Genomic DNA, 22,358 nt, shown 5'->3' with positions numbered 1-22,358 from the left:
GTCGTACGACACTGTTGCATGGCGAAAAATGCAGACCTACAAGATGTGTTGTGATCTTGTAGATCTCTATTTTGAAATCTTTTCCCTATATCGGCACGCCCAAAATAGAGACGTCAGGTTCAAAAGTGGTTCAATTAACACTGAGGATTCTACTATGTAATCTGGTGGTGCTATTCAGATGGTTGCATGGATAGACACTAAGAGACACAAACGGACAAGACAATCAGTGACTCAGTCACAAATAGAAGTCTCTTCTTATTTTCTGATATTGCACATACTAAAGAACACTGAGAGGGAGACACAGCCTGGTGTGGTATGAATGTGTAAACCATATCAACTCTAAAACCTGGGATAACAAGGTCTCTTTAGTCATCGTCCTATGACAGCTTCTCGCCCGCTGCTGCGTAGAACAACCAATCCACTTCAAGCATCCATGGGACCGCCTCCTCTCCGTTGGTTTGTAAATCATAAAACACAATCTGAAACGAATCCGTGTAAAGGAACAGAGACAGAAGAGAGAAAGGGGCGGGGCAGTGTCCCAGTGCATTTGATGACAGTCCACAGCACTGAAGGCTTGATTATACTTCGTTGCGCACAGTGTCGCATTCCGAAACTAGCCAATCTACAAGCTCACAACACATTGTGGGCTAACTAGCCGATCTACAAGCTCACAACACATTGTGAGCTTGTAGATCGCCTGTTTTCGGTGCACGACACCGGCACGCAACTAAGTATAAATCAGGCTTGAGAAGAGAGAGAGCCCACAGGGGAGTAGTAGAGTTGGACCTGGCAGGGGGAAGCAAACTGTAGTGGGCTATAGGCAACAGTCTGGTCTTCAAGGCCCAAGCTGGGCACAAGGTTTGGGGGGAATGTGCATGCCTTCTGCAGCATTTAAACCTGGGGGGGACATGCACAGCCCGTTCACCCGTTCCTTAACTCTCTCTCTTTCTCCCTCTCTCTCTCTCGGCTTACACTCAGTTTATTTATTTTTCCTTAATCCTTTTAAGACTTGAAGACGTGCACAGCCCGCACAACGTATTGCCTGCAGATGGGGCACTCGCTCATCCTCTTCCCACATTTGGTACAGGTGACCATGTGACCGCACTCTAGCAACACACAGTCAATGACAGCGTCCATGCAGATGCGGCACAGGTTCTCGTCAGAGGCCAGCTGAGCTCTCACACCATCTGTGGGCAGAGGTCAAACACCTTTGCCTTCATGTCTTATTATGGGCTGCTAATTACAATAATACAATACAAGCATAGACTACAACCTAACAAAGAATGAGTCAATAATTTAATATGAATAATGAAGGTAAGACAAATTCTGACGATCTGAAGAGAAAGGTTTTGTGTGCACAAACAATAATGGTTGTTTTTGATCAACTCAATCACCTCAATAGCTCAATCTACTCACCTGGTAGATAAAGAAGAGGTGGTAGCCCACCCCTGGTTTATAGCTTACTTTTTGCTTCGTCACATGATGGTGTTACTCATTTGCTTGAAAATCAATTATTTTCAGAGCGGGCAAAGCATAAATTATGCTTTATACTAGTATGTGAAACATTCCCTATACATTAGTGGCATTTGCTCCCCTGGCTCTATTCCCATACAGTAGCGTAAGTTCAAGAAGCCAATGAAGTAGTAATTAATAAGTCAGTGCTGCAGTATAGCATGTCTGGTATGCCTCCAGATCAGCACTTAACATTTTAAGTAGCGTAATATCACTGTAAAGCCCTTTCAATAGACAAGGGTGTCTAGACACAAGGATTGTAAATGCAGTCCCACCTGATAAGGGACAAGCCACTACTAAAATAAAATGATGGCTCATGAAGACATAAAAAGCTCTTAGGAACACCATTAATGACAGCGTGAGAGAGACAGTCCTTCCGGACAAAGAGAGCGGATGCAAACTGAGGACGCGGAAATGTCAGTGACAATTATGTCGAAAAAGAAACAGCAGGAGAATGGTGGTTAAAACGATAATATATAGAATGATATAAAAGATAAAGGGAGTAATTTGGTTATAGCATGCTATTTCTACTACTGTAGAAAGTCCTGTTTCAGCCAAATATGATGTGCAAGTACTGTATTTCTGTGCAGATGGGAAAAGGTGGCGTATTTGTCATGAGAAAGGGGGCAGACTTTGTTTATTAAAATATCTTACCTCCAACTCCACTGTTGCAGATACGTGTAGGTGGGGGGTATGCTACCACTTCATATATGAAAAGGGGCAGTAATAAAAATAAGCTATTAGTAGTCTAAGAAACAGTGCAAGGAAGATAAGCCCGAGCAAAACAATTGTGCAACTTAACATATATAACGAAAGATAAATAACTAACTCAAACTAAAACTTTTTTTCCAATTAAATTACATAGCCATAACCATCAGCAAGGTCATGTTCTACCTGAACAATAACATAATTGCATAACTATATTTACCTGCTGTTATGCTGCTAACATTTTCCACTGGAAGAAAGAGAACAAATGACACTTTTACTTGCACTGAACGTACACAGCAGTGACCATATTCACATTCCCAAATATGAAGTAAAATCAAAATGGCCGCTATTCTGAATATGATATATGATATGGTCAATTTAGGATCTACAGTAGCTATAAATAATAAGGTGAGGAATCAAATTGTGTTGCTGACTTTAGCATAGTCTGGAAAGTACAGTATACAATAAATAATCTTACTGGACTTCCTGTTCTGCTCATTTTCTCTGTAGAGGCGATGCACTCGCTCCAACAGCTCCCACTTCTCACAACATCCAGAGTAGTTGACAAAGTTCCTGGCTAGAATCTCTTTGAGCTGGCGGACAGAGAGGTTTTCTATAGCTTCCTCGTTGTCCAGATCGGAGAGCGAGGCCCTGATCCTCCTCTGTGTTGCCGGGCTGATCTACAATAAAACAATTAACAGTACAGACACACAGTTACTAACAAACACACAGTAAACAGTACAGACAAACACTGAAAGGAATTGTACAGCTCAACAGCAAGGTTGGCTTTTTATACAGAATCTTGGTAAACGGTGTGCCATATTCTCATGAGTAATAATACTGTTCATAAACTACTAAAAATCCTATATACTTTGTTGACTGATGTGCAGTGTCCCTCAGGGGTTTACTAAGGTCAGGTCCCTCACCTTTTTTCCCTCTACACCAAATATATACGCTGAAAATAGCCGATCTCCAAGCTCACAGCCTGTTGTGTCACGTTGTGAACTTACAGATCGGCTATTTTCACTGAATGTTCGCCCCCGGAATAGGGATGCTAAGTTTGGCGGTTAAGCCCTATTTTATACTACATAATACAAGGGTGTCACATGGCAAAAATATCTCTGAATGCATTGCAACTCAAAGCGTTGGGAGCTTGTAGAAGATCATCTATTGTCTGTCTTTCTGAACATCTTTGAAGTTTTCCACCTATAATGACCCAATAATAGGGACGCCAGGGTTAATGTGGTTTAATGACATTAAGAGGTTAACCTTACATCTATGATAGTTTCAGTGTGCTCCAGGTTTAAAAGGGACACAGTTGGAGTATCCCCCTGCTCCTGAAACACAACAGAGAACAACACATACAGAAAATATGTCAGTTGGACATTTCAAAGAAAGTAGCATAGATCAATAAGATTGCAGCTTAAGGCCAATACATGCTCCTTCCGACGAACAAACTTCAGGTTCGGACAGGCTTTCCGAACAAATTAGGAGAGTCAGTACATCTGGGGGTGCACAAGTTCTGAGAAAAAAGTTCAGAGACGAAGTTCGGAATTAAATTTGTTGTTATATCACCCGAAGAAACGTTTTTAGTCACTGCAAATGAGTTTGATTTATGATTTCAGCCAATTGGATTCATTTAAAACAGGAGCGTGCCAATGATTGATAAATTGATAAAATTAAATAAAAAGTGATAATCATTTCATTTACCGATGTGAGTGACATTAGCTAATTACAAAGCCAAATTATTTCATTCAGTGCAATACCACATCTCCACATTGACAAATCCAAGTTGTCAGTTACTCCTAATAAAACTGTACTCATTAGTAATGGTCTGGAGAGCCATTACAAGTCGATGAAATATAAATCAAAGGGTTCTTTCCTTTAGACCTACATTCTATATCAGTGTTTCCAAAACACTGGGTCAGGATCGAGGTCGAACCCTCATTTGTTTGGGTCGGAAATAAATATCCCTTTTTCCGTTTCCTACATTTTGGTTTTAATTATTATTTTTAAAAGATTTGCCACAAAAAATCGAATTAAAAAAATCTCAATTTCTTTAAATTAAAATGTTTGGGAGCCACTGCCCACTGGTATACCAGCTTGCAATTTGTAATATTGCTGTCGTTTTCTAGCTGTAGCCTTGCCATCAATAAGATGATTAAAAATGTGCTCCTCGGAGCACAAGTCTCCGCCAGCAGACTATAGCAATTATATTATCATAGCAATAACTAATGAGATACAGTAGGGTAAAAGATATATATTTTAGTTAAATAAAAAGGTGTATGTTAAAGAAATATTTATTAAAAAAAAAATGATTTAAAAATCATATTTTGTCTTCTAATGTTTAAAAAAATGTTTAAAAAAATGTTTAAAAAAATGTTTTAAAAAAGATAGGATGAAAAAAAGAGATCCATTGGATCAAGAAGAACATTTCTTGGACTGGAAGGTACTGTTCCAATCAAGACTGATTGATCCTGTCTTACCTCACTTCAAAAATGTAAACTGCTTTTTGAAGTGACACACCTATTTATAGGATTTTATTTCGTCATGCGTCCCTCTAGCCAATCAGAGACATTGATGTCAACATATTGACACGTATTAAGACTTCGGCTTTGTTGTGGGATCATTTCAACTCTAGTCCTCTTCTGTGTTACAATTGTAGATGAGTATGCTTTCTTAGCTTTGGCCTTCTGCGCCTTTGCTTGACCAATGTTAGGTGTTCTCAGAGGGACACACACACGCACAGACGGGTGATTTGGACTTACTGAAGGTACTGTTCCAATCAAGTCTGATTGATCCTGTTTTACCTCACTTCAAAAAGTAAAATCTTTTTGAAGTGACACACCTATTTATAGAATTTTATTTCGTCACGCGTCCCTCTAGCCAATCAGAGGCATTGGTGTCAACAAATTGACACGTGTCACGTGGAGCTTGCCCAATGTTAGCTTGGCTAACAATGTTTGCTCACACACGGCGGGACGAAGCGAAAACATATTCTCCACCTACGGCGGAGACAAAAATCACACCCAGTGTGAAGTGGGCGGTGTGGTCACAGTGGTCATCACAGTGATGGAAGAAGTGATGGAAGAAACCATAACTTAAAAAAAACACATTTAATGTTTTTTTTAAAGTTATGGTTTCTTATATAGGGCTATGCACATGTGTCATGTTTCCCTAGCCAATCACAGTCCTGAATAGACTGTGATTGGCCAATCACGGTGCAGGGTTAGGGGGGTACATTTGTGGCCAATCACAGCGCAGGATTTGGTGTGCAAATATCCAAACCTCACATATAGGGGCGGTTTCACCGCCCAAAAACATGGATACAATGATGAAAGATATCCTAAATCAGCTATTACGGTGTTAAAATTTTAATTAATTTTATGCTTTGTTCCAAGGCTGCAGCTGTGTTTAAGCAGCCTTGGTTAGGCAGTCCAAATACTACATTTAATTTATCATATATCAACCATTAACTCCACAAGTAATGATTCTTTTGGAAGGAGGAGGTTAAGGATGTGCCCGTTGGAAGGTGAATAAATGGAAATAAAGTATGGAGTAAAAAGGTTGTTTGTTATAGACATATATTGTTTGCATTAACTCAGCCCTTTAGTGCACTGTAGAGAAAATGTAATACACATAATCATGAGCATATCTCCCCCCTCTATAGCTCTTTGTATCTGTCATGCAAAAAGCAATTAGCTAATGGCTGCAAGAAGCCTTTCCTGGGTGTGACATTACACTGGGGACCCTTTATGTACCCTTTATGTTTATGAGACTAAAGATTATCTCCCTCTATCTACCCCCCCCCCCCCATACATCACATTCCAGCAGACATGGAAAACTCCCAGCATGCACCTGTGTTAATAATGCATCTGCCAGCTTGTTGGAGCTAGACGACTCCCTCTGCCCAGATCACGGCTACAACTACCAATCAATTACTTTTTTGATTAATCGAATAATCGAGAAGCATGTTTTTATACTATATATATATATATATATATTGTCTCTGTCGGGTGGAAACCTCATATGTCCAAATTCAAAAATAGCAAAAGTAGCTTGCAGATCTGCTACTTTTGATACTTTTGTGTGACACTGTAGTATCAAGTAGGTAGGGCGTTCATTACCAAAAAACCCACAAAAAGTCAGAATATGGAGATAAGAGGTTTCTGCCCGACAACAACGATATATATATATATACACATATATACATATACATATATATATATATATATATATATATATATATATATATACTAGAGGTGCGGGCCGCTGCGCGGCCCTTCCGTCTACCCGCTGCGCGGGCCTCTCGGTGCGCGGAGGCGAAAACAAAAGCGACACGTAGCGTTGTATTGACGGAGGGAGCATGGTCGAGTGACCATCAGTTTGTATTGAGAGAGAGAACGGAGAGAGCATGGTCGAGTGACCATCAGTTTGTATTGAGAGAGAGAGAGAGCATGAGGACCCGTATGAACCACGCAGAGATACAAACAGCCACAAATGTGCGCCACTCTCTATTGTATATTAGGATATATATTGAACATTTTTTAAAAAATCTAATCGATTATTTAAAAAAAAATCTATATTATAATCAATTTAATTGATTAGCTACTGTACATTAACCGTTGCACTGATAGTTTATGCGATTAAAGATTTTCTCCACCTCTCTCCATCCATCACCATCATATTCCTGCAGACATGGAACATTTCCAGCATGCACCTGTGTTAATAATGCATCTGTCAGCTTGTTGGAGCTAGACAACTCCCTCTGCCCAGATGTCAGAGGTCTTAAGCCTAATTTATGCTCCGTCGCGCAATAATGTCGTTCGCTGAGAATGACCAAGAATAGCAGACCGAGAATAGCAGACCTACAAACTCACAACGCATCGCGGATGCGACGCATTGTGAGCTTGTAGGTCCGCTATTCTCGGGGTGAGACACCGTCGCGCGACAAATTATGAATCGGGTATGTATATTGCATGCCCATATATGGGCATATTGGTCAGATTGGCGGTTCTGGACAATTGCATATCCGAACGACTCGACGACGGGCAACACACTCCCTCAAGTCCTTTCCGGTAAGTGTGCCGCGTTTGAAGTATGGCCGTATCGGGTTTGTTTATGGTTACAGTATGTCTGCGTCATAGCAATCTGGGAACCCAGCGCCAAATGAAAAGGAAAAACAGCGCCCTCTGCTGTTTTTGACTATCTCAGTTGGCTCTGGGAGGAAGTTGACGTAGCACCCGTGCGCAAGGAAACCAGGGTTTTGGTCTGCCATCAGCGCATCACTTCCGGTGGTGCGACTATGTTTTCATTCCCACTAACAATATTTCTACACGGAACACTAACACCACTTCTCCCAGAGAACATGGATCGTTTTGGTTATAAGCCCACTTGTTTCTATGATGAAAGAGCAAGTTAAAATGTTGCTCTTTGCATCTTTCCGTGGTTTTGTCTGCTCCGAGGACGCTATTGTTAAATTAGTTTCGGTTGGTTTCGAGTGGGGAAGGATCGACGGACACGTGAATCCCGCCCACTACATTTGATTGGGTAAAGCGCGGCCTGCTTCCTGATCTGAAGGCACGCCCACTTTTAGGCCAGTGCGTACGCGATATGACGAACCCCCCCGACAGATTCAAACGCAGAGCAGAATCTGTTCTTGAGAGATTAGCGTCATAGTGACATGCCTATATATGGCCGTATTGGGTTTGTTTATGGTTATGTCTGAGTCAGAGTGATGTGGCCGTGGTCCTGCCTATATATGGGCGTATCCAGTTTGTTTATGGTTATGTCTGGCCGGCCGGACTCCCAGTAGCCAATTTTAATATAATAAAATAAGAGGATATGTATATGATTATTTCATATAGGCCTATTCCATTTCTATAGGCTACGATAAAATGAGGAGCTTTCTAACATGGGAGTTCCCAAACCTTTCCATGCCAAGGACCTCCAAATTGCCTTAGCCTCTGCCTGCGGCCCCCCGATTGTGAAATGTCTTAAAAAATTATAATAATAAAAATACATTGAAAACAATGAAATGCCCAAAATAGGAATGTCAACAATCGTATGATTCTTTCTTCATTGTTGTATTTGTTTATTTAACTTATTTAAAGGGATTGTAGGCGAGTTCAGAGATAAAAAAAAGAAAAAAACTATTGTCAAACACCGCACCTCCACTCCCCCCCCCCTCCTCATCAGCAGTTCGTTTCCCCGACCACCAGGGGGTGACGCAGGGGGGACTTCTAAACGGGCCATGCCGAAAATAGGTTGCTTTATTCGGATACAATGCATGTCACTCCCCGCCCCTGCTGGTTCTCTGAATTTTTTTTTTAAAATAGGCTCTTTCATGATAAATTGACCACATATATGAAGTTAAACCTACATTCTATCCAAACGCTATCTTAAAAGTAAATTCCGTGCCTCAAAAAAGAAGTTTGAGAGCGTTTTAAAAACGAAAGTAAGAAGTATAAACTGCCTGCAGAGAAAACAATGGCGGCTCGTTCCATTTTCGTCGGCTGTACTCGGTCCCATTCGGTTTCACCCGAACACTTCACACGGGCACGGACGCGCACAGACGCGCACATGCGCGTCCATGCGCGTCCATGCATTTACGTCCCGGACAAACATAAATAGTAGGGAAAATACGGATTTCAGAAAGAGGACTGTGTTTCAATGCAGGAAAACACCCCAGCATCATTATATAGTGGCTGATAGAGGGGAAAAAATGCAATGTAGATATAAATATTCTTAAAATGTAGGCTTAATGTTGCCTACAGTCCCTTTAAATTTTCCTCTCCTTTCCAAGCCCCCCTCGCGCCCCCTGGGGGCCCACAGCCCCCACTTTATAACACACTTAAAATAAAAAATGAAGCAATGAGGGAGTGAGAGAGATGAGTGCAAGAACATAGTCTTTCATTCAGCTGTTCGGCTGCAGCTGTGATGCTGGGGGGGGGGGGGGGGGGCAGTTTTAAACCTGTGTGAGTGTTACATAACTGAGCCTAACTGACCTAAAAATGGCAAAGGACTTAAGGCCTGCTGCTGGCTGGTCTGAGGGCTGCGCACACACAGCAAACTCAGATGTTTCCAGCTGTCACATGGACATTAGAACAACACTGTATGCTTTTGCCACGTGGACAGGGATATAAGAGTGATTTAGTTATGCATTGGGGGCCATGTGTAAAATGTTTCATGTCAGTGTTTCATACCAGGGACTTCAGCAACAAGGAAGCAACATCAACAAAAGCAACACTGTTCTGTGTCACAGAAAGGAATGAATTTACTATTGAAAGGAATTATCTTGGATAAAGGAAGGGCAGATCTTGAAATGATAAAGGTGATGTAACTTAAGTGTTGTGATACATCATGTGATACACATGAGGCCACTTCTTTTCACCTGACAATGAGTTGTTTCACCGGAAGGAGGAACACATGTGGAGGAACACTATTCTTCTCAGTTCAGCCTCACACTGAACCAGCCAACCTGTACGAGTTGGAAGTGCAGTGACAGAGACCCCCCCCCACTGCCCCCCACTGCCCAGGTTACCGCCGTCGAACATGGCCATTTGCGTTTGTTGGAACGCACAGCCAAGCAGTGGTGGCTTATCCAACAGGCTTGAGGTGCTGAAAATAAATTCTCCGAAATGTAGAAGCAGGGCTCCGCGCATCGCCCCCCCCGTTGACAAAACGTGCTGCTCAACCCCCCCCCCCCCCCCCCCCCCCCGTCGACAAAACGCTCCCGGGGGGCACCAGACCGGCTCCAAGCACCGGGCACCACGAAGCGTTAATCCGCCCCTGCAGCCAAGCCAGAGGCATCACGGAGGATTCAAACCCCTAGACTCTGCAGTGGTGGGCAGGAACTTTACCCCTGTGCCACCCCATTTCCCCCTTTGTGTGTGTTTGAGAGAGAGAGAGAGAGAGAGAGACAGAGAGAGAGAGAGAGAGAGAGAGAGAGAGAGAGAGAGAGAGAGAGAGAGAGAGAGGATCTAATCTGAAAGGAACAATGAGATTCAATTCTCTGCATTTCCTTGTGTGTGTGTGTGTGTGTGTGTGTGTGTGTGTGTGTGTGTGTGTGTGTGTGTGTGTGTGTGTGTGTGTGTGTGTGCGCGCACACGTGCGTGGTGTGCGTGTGTGCGTGTGTGCGAGCGGCCACAGAATGTACAATAAATCAAGTGTTGAATGGTTTTATGCACTGACATGCATGTGTGCGTGCGTGCGTGTTTGTTGTACTGTATTATGCAGTCAGTCATAAGCCCGATTTGTTCTTCGTCATACGCCGGCGTTGCACGCCCCAAAATAGCCGATCTACATGCTTTTAGGTCAGCTATTTTTGGAGCATGACACCATCGTACGACAAAGTATAAGTGGGACTATACCTGGCTGGTGGTCCCTGAGCTGTCACTCCGGCTGAGCACATCTCCCTGAGAGGCGGACAGGACTGACTGTTCAGAGGTGGAGCGATGGGCGGAGGGCGGCGAGGCGTGCAGTGAGTGGGGGAGGGAATGCAGACTGTCCGTATCTGCTCCTCCCTCTTCTTCTTCCTCTTCCTCCACCACCACCACCACCACCCCCCCCTGCTGCTGCTGCTCCTCCTCCTCCTCCTCCTCGCGTGGCTCCTCGTCATTCCCGTCCTCTTCTTCGTCCTCGTCCTCGTCTTCCTCCTCCACCGGCATCGGAGTGTCCCCCGCGCCCTGATGGCAAAGCACTAGGTCCACCAGGTCCTCCTTCTCCGTGCAAGTGTCCGTGGGAATGCTGCGCAGGAGAAGGTACTGGCGCAGGTCCTTGACCCGCAGCTGCATGAGCCGAGGCCTCTGGAAGGCCGTGCCGCGGAGCAGGTGACAGGTGGTGCAGCAGCGCAGGTTCTCCTGCAGCACCGAGCACAGGGCACAGAAGCTCTTCTTACAGTCACAGCAGATGTGCTGTTGGAGGGTGGGGAGACAGACAGACAGACAGACAGACAGACAGACAGACAGACAGACAGACAGACAGACAGACAGACAGACAGACAGACAGACAGACAGACAGAGAGGGGGCAGAGAGAGGTGGAGGGCAGTGAGAGAACGAAAATGACATGATCATAGGCTACTCTGTTTCTTGTCACTGTGGCTACATTGTAAAGTGTTGAGTACAGTGTCGATTTCTAGTGATATGTTTTCTACTGTCAAGCGCCATAGTATTCCACATAGCTTTTGTGTAACTGACCAATGCCCTGCAAGGGTCACGTCCGAAAACAGCCAATGAATGCAAGTGCAAATGTGCTCATTATCATTACGCTCTATCGTGTGTGTGTGTGCGTGTGCGTGTGTGTGAATGTGCTCTGGTTCACTAAAAAGACAATTCCACAGCTACACATGCTTTCTTCAGTCCTTTGTATTAACCCATTTAGACCTGCTGCCACCTATACGTTGTTATACCTCTGAATCCGGGAGCTATCTCTGTGTCTCATTAGTTGTTGCTTTACATATACCAACATCATTTTGTATTAATTTTTTTAGTAAGAATTTGAACGTTTTCAGAAAACTTAGGTTAGGTTTTAGAAGGCGTTTTTAGAATCGGCCTCAGGTCTCAATGGGTTAATTCCCTAGGACCTCCTCTTTCAGTGTGATCAATTTCACACAAACGGTTGCGTCCAGGGGATTCAACCTACATGCCATTGGCATGGCAACAGGTGTGAGGAGAACGATAGAGCTACTGGACTCTGGCTCCTCCCGAGCTTTCATCCCTGGCACAGCATGACTTAATGCCACATGGAGCCATAGTCTCTGCAATTAAAGCTGCAATCCATAAGATTGATGTCCTAACCGGTATTTGAACCTGGGTTTGCCACGCTAGCACCAAAGTTTCTACAACTGAACTAAGACGGAAAGCCTGATTTTTAACTTCATTTTAACGTCTACTTTGGCTTTTGTGTGCACCACAGACAAAGTTGCTTGATTCAGACACGGCCCCTTCCTATATAAACCCATTTTAACTATGTTAGACTCATTTAAAAAAAAACACGTCCCTGGTTTTGGTCACTGCTATTGTCCTTCTAATGCGTCTAAACATTTTTGGAAAATGAGAAAAAATATATAAAAACGATGAATTAATTAATAAAGTAAGGAACTACTATTCTCAAAGTAAGAGTAGGGAGACCACCTCCAACCACTGTAGTTGTGTTAGTTAGATTCTGTTAATATACTCTATCATTCAGACTGGTTAAAATAATGTTTTATTCACTAAAAAAAGTCATAGATTGCAGCGTCTAACTGTGTCGAGTGACTCAGTTCAGAAGAAACCTTGGCCCTGCAATTAATATTTCATGCCTCCGTGCTGCAAAATCTATAATCTGTCTCAATTGTTGGCATCAAAACCACCACCACTGGCACCATCAAGACTGTTTGCAGTTATCTGTTGCCTTCTCATTTGACTAAACTCTTTTTATTTATTAATTGATTGAATACTTTATTAAAAGTACAGAGGTACGGTTATACGATAATGCTAAAAGGATAACACCAAAATGCCCTGAGGGCTTGTTTCCATTGTGGTTCTGTGTATTCAATTCATCAACGAGGAAGGTAGTGGACGCACATCCGTGGCCCAGGTGCACGACAAGCAAAAGTATCATAAAAAAAGAATAGCGTCTGCACACTGGTGATGCTGAAAAAGGCTCTGCTGTATTTTATTGTGTCGTCAACGTTTCGATCTATTCAGATCTTCATCAGGATATATACTATGCAAGAGATCATCAATACTAGGAGCAGTACAAGTATATTTACAGAAAAACAGTGGGGGGTAACTTTTTTTGGCAAGCTAGAAGACTTGTCTAGGTCCAGTTGCAAATTCCATACAGGTGCTCTTTTATGGAGGAGGGTAGGGAGCATAGAGTTATAATATATCTAGAGGGCGGACTGCCCCGCCCCCATCTATTCATTTCAATGGCGTTTGAAGCACCCGGACGAACGCTCTACTTCTGGGTCCCCAAATGCGGAAGTCATGAGCCGTCGCACTAGGGTTTCAAATGGTAGAAGCATGCGCTGTGGCGTTTTAAATGCGGAAGTATTGCAATCGCAGATTTGACCACCAGGCGACGGCTGCTTCACTGTTCTACCGTGGCTCTGGGGGCTTGGTCGGGAGTCACACTTTTTGATGGCTGTTGGTAGGGCATTCCACATTTTGGTGGCATAATAGTAGAGTTAATTCATCCCCATATGTTTGTGCCGAATCTGGGGGGAATGAGATCAGTGAAGCTGTTTCATCATTAACATCTACACTTCTCATCATCATCATCATCATCATCATCATCATCATCACCACCACCACTGATATATTACTGGCTGATTTATATTTGGTTGCGTGCCTAAATCTAAATGAGCTGATCTACAAGCTCACAAAGAGTCACTGCGTGAGTGTTGTGTGAGCTTGTAGATCAGCTATTGTACTGTAGGTGTGTGCGACTAAACATAACACACGGCTTCATACGTCTCGTCTTACCTTGCGTCTGAAGACGGAGAAGGCGAGTCCACAGGCCTTACATAACTGCCCGGCGCTTCCTGAGCTGGTGGGGGGATAGGTGGAGTACCCAGCGCTGGGGGCGAAGCGGAAGGGCCCGGCCCCTGCTCCAAACCCCGGCTGCTGCGCCCGCACCGTGCCCGTGCCCATCACCTCGTTCAGCAGCCCACAGCATGACGCCCACATGGACGATGCACCCGCCTGTGGTGAACACACACACACACACACAGACACAGGTTTGTATTACTGTACTTGTGAGGACATCAATATTTTTTATGACAGCAATGTTATGCATGGATTTTTTTTTATTTTGGGGCATTTTTAACCGCAAGCCAAAAACAGAAAAATAGCAGATCTGCAAGCGCACAGCGCCGATGTGCTTGTCGATCGGCAATTTTTCGGTGCACGACACTGGCGCGCAACTTAGAATAAAATCAGGCATAAATATAAGCAAATGTCCTCACAAGTACAGTAGAATTTGAGACATTGTGAGGACCGTTTTCCTGGTCCTCAAAAAAAAAAAAAAAAAAAAAAAACTCAGGTTTGGGTTGGTGTTAGGATCAGGCATTTAGAGGTTTGTTTTAGGGGAAATAATCCTAACACTAACCCAAACTTGAAACTTTTTTTCTAATTGTAAACGTATCTCTAAATATATGATCTTTTATCTTTTACCATTTTTCTTGTGTCTATGTCTATTTCTTACTATTGTCTAATGTCTATTTCTCAAATTCTACTATACTTGTGGGGACATTTGGTCCTCACAACTATAGTAACGCACACACACACGTTTGTATTACTCAGGCATGCAAACAGCCCAGAGGTGAAAAAGGTGACAACATGTTGTTTTCTTTCGGGTCAGGTGTCACACAATTGCCCTATTTGGGTTCAAAAAGGTGACTGTAGCTGAAAAGTGACACTTTTGCATGTCTGATTACTATACTTGTGAGGACAATGACATTTTAGGACAGTGATGGGCTTTTAAAACCTAAAGCATAAAATAGCTGATCTACAAGCTCACAACGCGTCATGCTGCGATGCGTTGTGAGCTTGTATCTGCTATTTTCGGTGCATGACACTGAAGCGCAACTAAGTATAAATCAAGCATAACCCCCATTGTGGTCCTCACAATTTGTCAAATTCCACTGTACTTGTGGGGACACTTGGCCCTCACAAGTATAGACACACACACACACACACACACACACACACACACGCACGCACGCACGCACGCACGCACGCACGCACGCACGCACGCACGCACGCACGCACGCACGCACGCACGCACGCACACACACACACATTTAGCAAATGTCTAACACAGGAGTCCAGAATCATCCCTTACCATAAGCTAATTAAGCTTCTCCCCTTGGCTTGATACATAATTGATGGGAAAGGTAACTCAACCCTCTCTTCGTTAAGCACTCACACAGAAATCTCAACGTTCCACAGCTTTTTAGCTGCTTCCCATGCACCCACGCAGTCTTTTTTATTTAAAATGCTCTATGAAAGAGAATGTGGGATCTGAGTTCATTCAGGCATATTTAGCAGGATGAGAGAGATTAGAGAGAGAGAGAGAGAGAGAGAGAGAGAGAGAGAGAGAGAGAGAGAGAGAGAGAGAGAGAGAGCTAAGCACTACATTGTGGGTGCCTTTCAGGTAAGGAAGGGTTCACAGAAATTGCTATTGAAAGCTCTTGTTAACCATTAAAGGAGTAGTTCACCCAGAAAAATTGCTTATTTTCTATCAATTAGTCACCCCATGAAGCCTTGAATTCATTTTTTGTCGCATTTGATTTGATGACCGGCAGAGTTTCCGGTAGGAGACTCAATGAAGACTTAGGAATGCGACAAAAACAAATAAATCATGGGGTGTGTAATTGATAGAAAACAAGTAATTTTTCGGGTGAACTACTCCTTTAAACCCTATATACTTTGGAGACTTGTGTGTCTGTCCACACGTGGTCTATCCTTGGCCCACTCCTTTTTTCACTCTAAACCAAATCTATTTCCCGAAAACTGCCAATGTACAAGCTCACAACGCGGCACGTTGTAAGTTTGTAGATCTGCAATTTTCACTGAATGTTTGCCTATTATGACATCCCTGTAGAAAAGGGACATGAGTTGGTAATGAACTTGTCCAAATGGGATGCAGAGTTAAGTTTCCCATGTTACACAATGGGGTCAAACAACAAGGCAACTCAATAACAAAACACAGGCTTTGTAATTAGTCAAATGCAAGGCATGCTTGGGTGACATTATGCACATAATTACCTATGGATAATCTATGAAGCGTGTGCAAAGAAGACACAAGTCAAAGCAGTGAACCAGTACAATGAACGAGCACACAGCAGATCTGTTGCGTCAGTTCACTGACCACAAGGCTGGACAGAGACAGGGAAGTCAAGATGGCGTGATCTGATCTGAGCTTCAGCTCCTTGGAGAATACTGATGAGAGAGGGGAGGGGGGGGCAGGGAGGAGAATATGTCTTCTGTTCCAGGGTCTGGGGAATCAATAGCTGACATGAGCAAACTGTATACTCTCTGTGGTTCCCGGCACACAACAGAACACAATGGATTTCCACAAAGGCCCAGACTACATCTCTTCACGAGGCAGTGTTCAGCTCTCTGACCAGCTACACCAGTGGTTCCCAAACGGTGTGCCTGAGATTTTGTGACAATCACAACATTATTAGTGCAATATATACAACTATACAAAACGATATAAATGATTTTTAATTGACTATATCGGTACTTTGTGCACACTCATTTTCCAATAGAAAACACACACTATATATATATATATATATATATATATATATATATATATATATATATATATATATATATATATACACACACACACACATTTTACTGTCCACTTAGAAGAATATATAGTGCATCCAGCGCTCTGCTGGTAGAGCAGGATAAGCTACTACAGCAGTGTGACCATGATGAAATCACTTCTATTTGGCTCCATGCCAGGGGCAAAGCCTTTCCTCTGTCACCTCAATTAGCACCCTATAAGCCCTGACGGAATGTCAAAACATACAAGTGACAACTGCAAACAAGGTCTACATGATCCACATGATTCTCTACAGCTACTTGTATCTTATATTAAAATTGGCATCTTATATTAAAATTGGCATGTGGGTGGGTGGGCATCACAAAACGTAACACCTGGGTTTGACTGGCCAACAAATGTCACGGAAAATGACACAAACTTGACATCCGGATTTGATTGGCCAAGCTTCGCAGGCTCTTATCAGCTGCACTCGATGTTCAGCCCGCAAAGCGGCCTGAACATACTGTACATTTGTATATTTGCATTTTTTCCACAGCCCAAACTATAAACCAGTGATTCTCAACTTTTTACATTTCCAGGACCCCTAGTTTTATATGCATTAGGCCACGACCCTCCTTTGATACACTATTTTTTCTTTACTATCTGGGACTCAAATCTACACTTTAAAATCCTCAGTGTTCATTTTAACTTTAAGATGGTACACACTTGGCTCCATTTGTACACTCTCAGGTCCATTTGTACACTCTCAGGTCCATTTGTACACTCTCAGGGTTACAGACCTGTAAGGGTCCATTTGGTTCCTAACAATCAAACATTTAGCTGGGGACCCCCTGGAACCCCTTGAAGGAACCTTGGGGGTCCCCGGACCCCATATTGAAAACCAGTGCTTTAAACAATGGGAACAAATTACTTAAAAGGACCACTTCACCTATTTTCAACCTATGTTCATATAATTGGTCCTCAGTAATGCTCATTATGGGCGCTCGGGTGGCACAGTGGTAAAGTACCTGCCCACCACCACAGAGTCAAGGGGTTCGAATACACCACAGTGCAGCCGGCTTTGTCGAGCGTCTATACCAGGGGTCTTCAACGTTTTCAGGCCAGGGACCCCCTAGCTGAGAGAGATGAAGCAGGGACCCCCTCTATATAACTTTTTTTTTTTAAATTAGGTCTGCTCTTTTTTTCCTCTACCCCTATACCTCTTTGCCAAAAATAGTAGATCTACAAGCTCACAGCGCCTCGCGCTGCGAGGCGTTGTGAGCTTGTAGATCTGCTATTTTTGGCTAAAGTTCTCCTCAGAAAAGGGATGTTAGGGTTCAAGTGGTTAATGTAAAAAAAAATCCTATCACACAAAGATTTGGGGGACCCCCTGTAGTAACCCCTGGTCTATACGAACACAATTGGCCCGTGTTTGGGGGGAGGGAAGGGAGGGCAATATTTGTCACTGCACGTACTCCTAAATTATAAACACAACAACTAATGCTCATTATAGGATGGTACCATTTCTGTCTACTTGCTCTGTGTCTAAGAGGAGGGCTGTGGACAGCTCAGATTTGGTCATTTCACACAAGATGTAAATTTTTTCTTTTAATAAATGCAAGAACCATGGCTTCTATTTCAGCATGCTAACTTTCCAGGAAGAGAAAGGCTGTAGTTTCTATTAGCTTGGAATCCCCATTGATTATGCCATAATCAATGGGGAACTGTCCTTAGCCCACCAATGAGACACAGAGTGAGTAGACGGAAATTGTGCCATCTTATAACTAGCATTAGTGAGGACCAGAAGATAAGGTCGAAATGCATGAAGTGCTCCTTTAAGTAATGTATCTATCAATATATGATAATAGGGAAAGTTCACATTCTACTGCTCTGCCACCAAAATGTGGAATGCCCCAACACGTGTTACAGTGTTTTCTTTCAAAATTGGCCTGAAAAAACAGCTATCAGGAGAACAAAAGGGGAGGTAGGAACAGTAATTTTACCATCTCTTTTGTATGGTGTTTGTATTTGTTGATGACATGTATTATTGTGTTATTTTGTATGCTATGTTGATGAATTGAATACATAGGACCACAATGGAAACAAGTCCCCAGGACTTTTTTGTGTTGTCCTTTCAGCTTTAATGTCTGTACCACATGCTGTTTACATTTCGGACTAATAAAGTATTCAATCAATCAAAAAAAGATTACTTTCATGAGTAACAAAGTAATATAATGCATTACTACACATTGGGTAGTAGTTACAGTTAAGGAACACATTACTTTCTTTACTCGTTATTTGTTTTTTAAAGAATCTAACAAATGCACACCAATGACAATGCAGTTTATCTACCATTCGCTATCAAAATACAGCCTGCACTTTTAAGAGTGCTGCTAAGTTGTTTCAGCATGACACTGAAATCTAGGCAGCTAAAATACAAATGTAATATCAATTATTACCATTAATACCATTATTGTGGCATACTTTAATACATTTGTACCTATTCTATTCCATTTAATATTACGCAAATCCAATTACTTGGCACAGAAACATCATTACTTTTGATTAAATATACTAATAAGTAGTGTATTACATTTTGAAAGTAGCTTTTCCAAAACTGGTCACTAACCACGTGACAAAAGTAGAACCTCTATTGGGCTTCGTTCTCAAAGAGACTACACCTCTCACTTGGCTCCCTTGTTAAAACTGTTTTCAGCACTGGTCCACAAATGAGTCATGAAGTCATGGGTATTCCGTCTCCTTAGGAATGACAGGGTACTTTAGTTTTTCTAACACTATCACACAATCAAGTATGTTATTAGCTGGCAGACTGTTCAAGACTTCTTCCCGACAGAGATTGGGAAGTAACATTTTCAGATTAAAATGTGATCAACCTGCCTCATTCCTCATAATCTTATTTAAAAATGCATGAACTTGTTCTTTAAATAGATAGTACACAATTCAACATCGACAATATCTTATTAGATGGTCTTCTAAGAGCAGTGACGTGCAACTATACTAGTTTTGGTTCAGCACAGATAATTCTATAATTTTAAAATGTGGCTGTCCTATTTCATAACAAGTGCCTGACATATACCGTGCTATTCTCCTGGCTCTGTATCACATTTCATAACAATCTCAGATTTCGTAATCCATTTTAGAATAGAAAACTGGATCATGTCAGTCCTAAGTGACTTCTCTTTAAACTGGTGCTTGTGTTACAATCGGTGCTGTGTGACAAAGCTTTATGACTGGCAATTTAAAGTAACAATAATATAGGCTTGGCAGCACAGTCCAGCAACTTATCAAAACACTGGAAAATGAAGAATAACTAGTTACATTGGTCTGCATTGCTTCTGCCAGCATTATTTATTCTGTGTTATTAAATCATTACAGCCTGAAATTTGCATTACTTACTGTAAAAGTTAGGGGACTTTTTGCGTGGTTAGTCTAATTAAATCATTAACTTGAAACCAACACGAAAGCAAGCATGCATTTTCGAAGCATTTTCAAAGTAGTAGTAGTTTGGTGTTTTATGTTCAGTCTATCCCTCATGGGCAGAAAAGCTTATTTTCAAATTGAACCAAATTAGTCAATACAATGTCACAGACATTATGTGGATCATATGGTTGTTGTTGCAGTGAGCATGAACTTTCATTGCGCAAAGTACTACAACACATATCTTATAAAACAGTGATTCTCAAACATTTTCATGTCAAAGACCTCCCAAATTGATGTATTTGGCTGCGCACCCCCATCTGAAAAGATTTTGTGCCAATATTTTTTGTAAGAAATGTTAATATTATTCCACATTTTTCAAAATAAAAAATGGCAGATCTATAAGCTCACAACATCTCAATGTGACACATTGAGATCTTAGATCTGCTATTTTTGAATAACCAAAGTAGCCTATAAAGTAGGGTTAAAGTGGTTAAACTGATTTTGATGCTATTGACTAATTTTTCTGGGGACCTCCTGGAACTCCCTCAAGGACCCCTGTGGGTCCCTGGGACCCCACTTTGAGAACCACTGTTCTCAAACACTGAATTTACAGCTGGAAGTTACAGCTGGTTATAATTTCAACAAGTTCTATTGGTTAAGTGGTAAAGCACATCCAAATCCAATCCCAACCTATACCATATAACAATGTTATTATGCTGTTTTAATATGGTGATGACAATTATAACTAGCTTATTACTACGTTTACCATATTACCACCGATCATCATATCATCATATCATCATTATCACCCATGGGCTTATTTATCTTATCTCTGACTGCAGCACAGAGAGATTAATTCAAACGACAAACTATACCTGCAGCTGTGAGTGATCTAGTCCAGTGGTTCTCAACCTGTGGTCGGGACCCCCACATGATTTGGGAGGGGGGTCCCCAGATGCAGTGAAGTGACAATTCAATGACTTTTAAGACCTTTTTAATACCTCAACAAAAAAATTTAAGAAAAGTAAAAAGACCATTACTGTATCAAAAGTAATCAACAAACTATTCTAAAAAAACTGGTCACAGGTCACACATTGGCCAAATTGTCAAATAATATAAGAAAGAGGCAAGAATTGTGTAAATAGCCAATCTACAAGCTCACAAGGCGTTGTGAGCTTGTAGATCTGCTATTTTCACAATATTTATCAGTGGAACCAAGTGGAACAAAATGTAATGCCTCAACTCCTACATTCCAAGTGCTTGTCAGGGTGGGGGGTTCCCAGTTCAAATATGATTATTTTGGGGGTCACAGCCTGAGGTGGAGATTCCCACTGATCTAGTCGAGACATGATGATGACATTCCCTCACTGACTGACTGCAGTTCATTAATAGATAGACAGCATCACGATTAAGAAGACATTGCATCTGGTCCAGTGGATTTTGGTTTGGGGACGAACTGGGAAGTGCCACTGTCACAGTGTCACTGAGTTCAGAGAATAAAGCTCATTTACAACCAGCTACAATGTTCCTGGGATGTACAGAATATGCGGTGCAGAAAATAGAACGCTCGTCTGGTACATAACGTCTGAAAATAGCCGATCTATAAGCTATAGATGATCAGATTTATAGATATACGCGTTGTGAGCTTGAATAGATCTGTATCAATCTGTAGCCTATAAATCAGTGCATACAAATCCCATCACATTGGCACGTATAACAAGAGACAACCGCAATGACATTATAGCGGTGCAAAAATGACAATACAACATCAATGAACATTCAGATGAACATGCATTGACATCAACATGATTCCATGGTAATTCAATTACAGGCAATAATAGGCTACAATGAAGAATAATAGTTTAACGGACACATCAGGGGCATAATATATTGCCTCCTTTCCTCATCATTGGTGCATTGTGTACCAAAGTTACTAACGCAAAACTATAACATCGTCTCGACATTATTACATTATTAAGTTAAAAAAATAGGAATATAGTATTTACCTTCATTGCAATTCCCGGGTAAGGAATTTACCGAGTAACAATTTGATCAGAGCGACCATTGCAAGGGCACAGACAGGGAGATCTCAAACCATTACCTATTCCCTCTCTCTTCAGCTCCCAGTGTATGTGGAATAAACATAACGTAATGGACCAGTGTTGCCAGATTCTGCGAGAGAGATGAGCAACCAGGTCTACGAAGCCCAAAAGAAGCGACCACATGAGCGCTTTAAAACTATTATGTATCTGCTATTTTCTAAAAAAAAAAAATCTTGGAGAAAAAAAAAGAAGGAAATATGGAATCTTTTGGACGCAAAATAGATGGGGATGTGTGGACATATTAATCTGGGGGTCCTGGAAATGTTTGAGAACCACTAGTTTAAACAACAATACGAAACAAGCACAAATAAGCAACTACACTTTAAAAA

At 42.0% G+C, this 22,358-nt stretch overlaps 1 protein-coding gene across 1 annotated transcript; it reads right to left on the bottom strand.

The window, feature by feature from the left end:
- Positions 1–28: 28 nt before the first annotated feature.
- rnf34b (ring finger protein 34b) lies at positions 29–22,035 on the bottom strand. Its single transcript, XM_080419011.1, has 8 exons — positions 21,934–22,035; positions 13,690–13,908; positions 10,593–11,135; positions 3,495–3,557; positions 2,699–2,900; positions 2,441–2,467; positions 2,167–2,214; positions 29–1,187 (listed from the first exon to the last, which is right to left on the bottom strand). The coding sequence occupies exons 1-8, from the start codon at positions 21,937–21,939 to the stop codon at positions 1,003–1,005; spliced, it is 1,293 nt and encodes a 430-aa protein (XP_080275137.1). The 5' UTR covers positions 21,940–22,035; the 3' UTR covers positions 29–1,002.
- Between the last annotated feature and the right edge of the window lie 323 nt (positions 22,036–22,358).

The sequence above is a fragment of the Gymnoscopelus braueri genome (genome assembly GCF_963280865.1).
Source record: "Gymnoscopelus braueri genome assembly, chromosome: 22".
Lineage (NCBI taxonomy): Eukaryota > Metazoa > Chordata > Actinopteri > Myctophiformes > Myctophidae > Gymnoscopelus > Gymnoscopelus braueri.
This window is presented reverse-complemented; position numbering and strand designations above follow the sequence as displayed.

Excerpts from the sequence above, each read along its gene's own strand:
- rnf34b (XM_080419011.1), bottom strand. Across the intron at positions 2,901-3,494 it reads ACACTGAAACTATCATAGAT|ATCAGCCCGGCAACACAGAG; the intron begins GTAAGGTTAACC and ends GTTTTATTGTAG. Across the intron at positions 2,468-2,698 it reads TGAGCAGAACAGGAAGTCCA|TGGAAAATGTTAGCAGCATA; the intron begins GTAAGATTATTT and ends TCTTTCTTCCAG.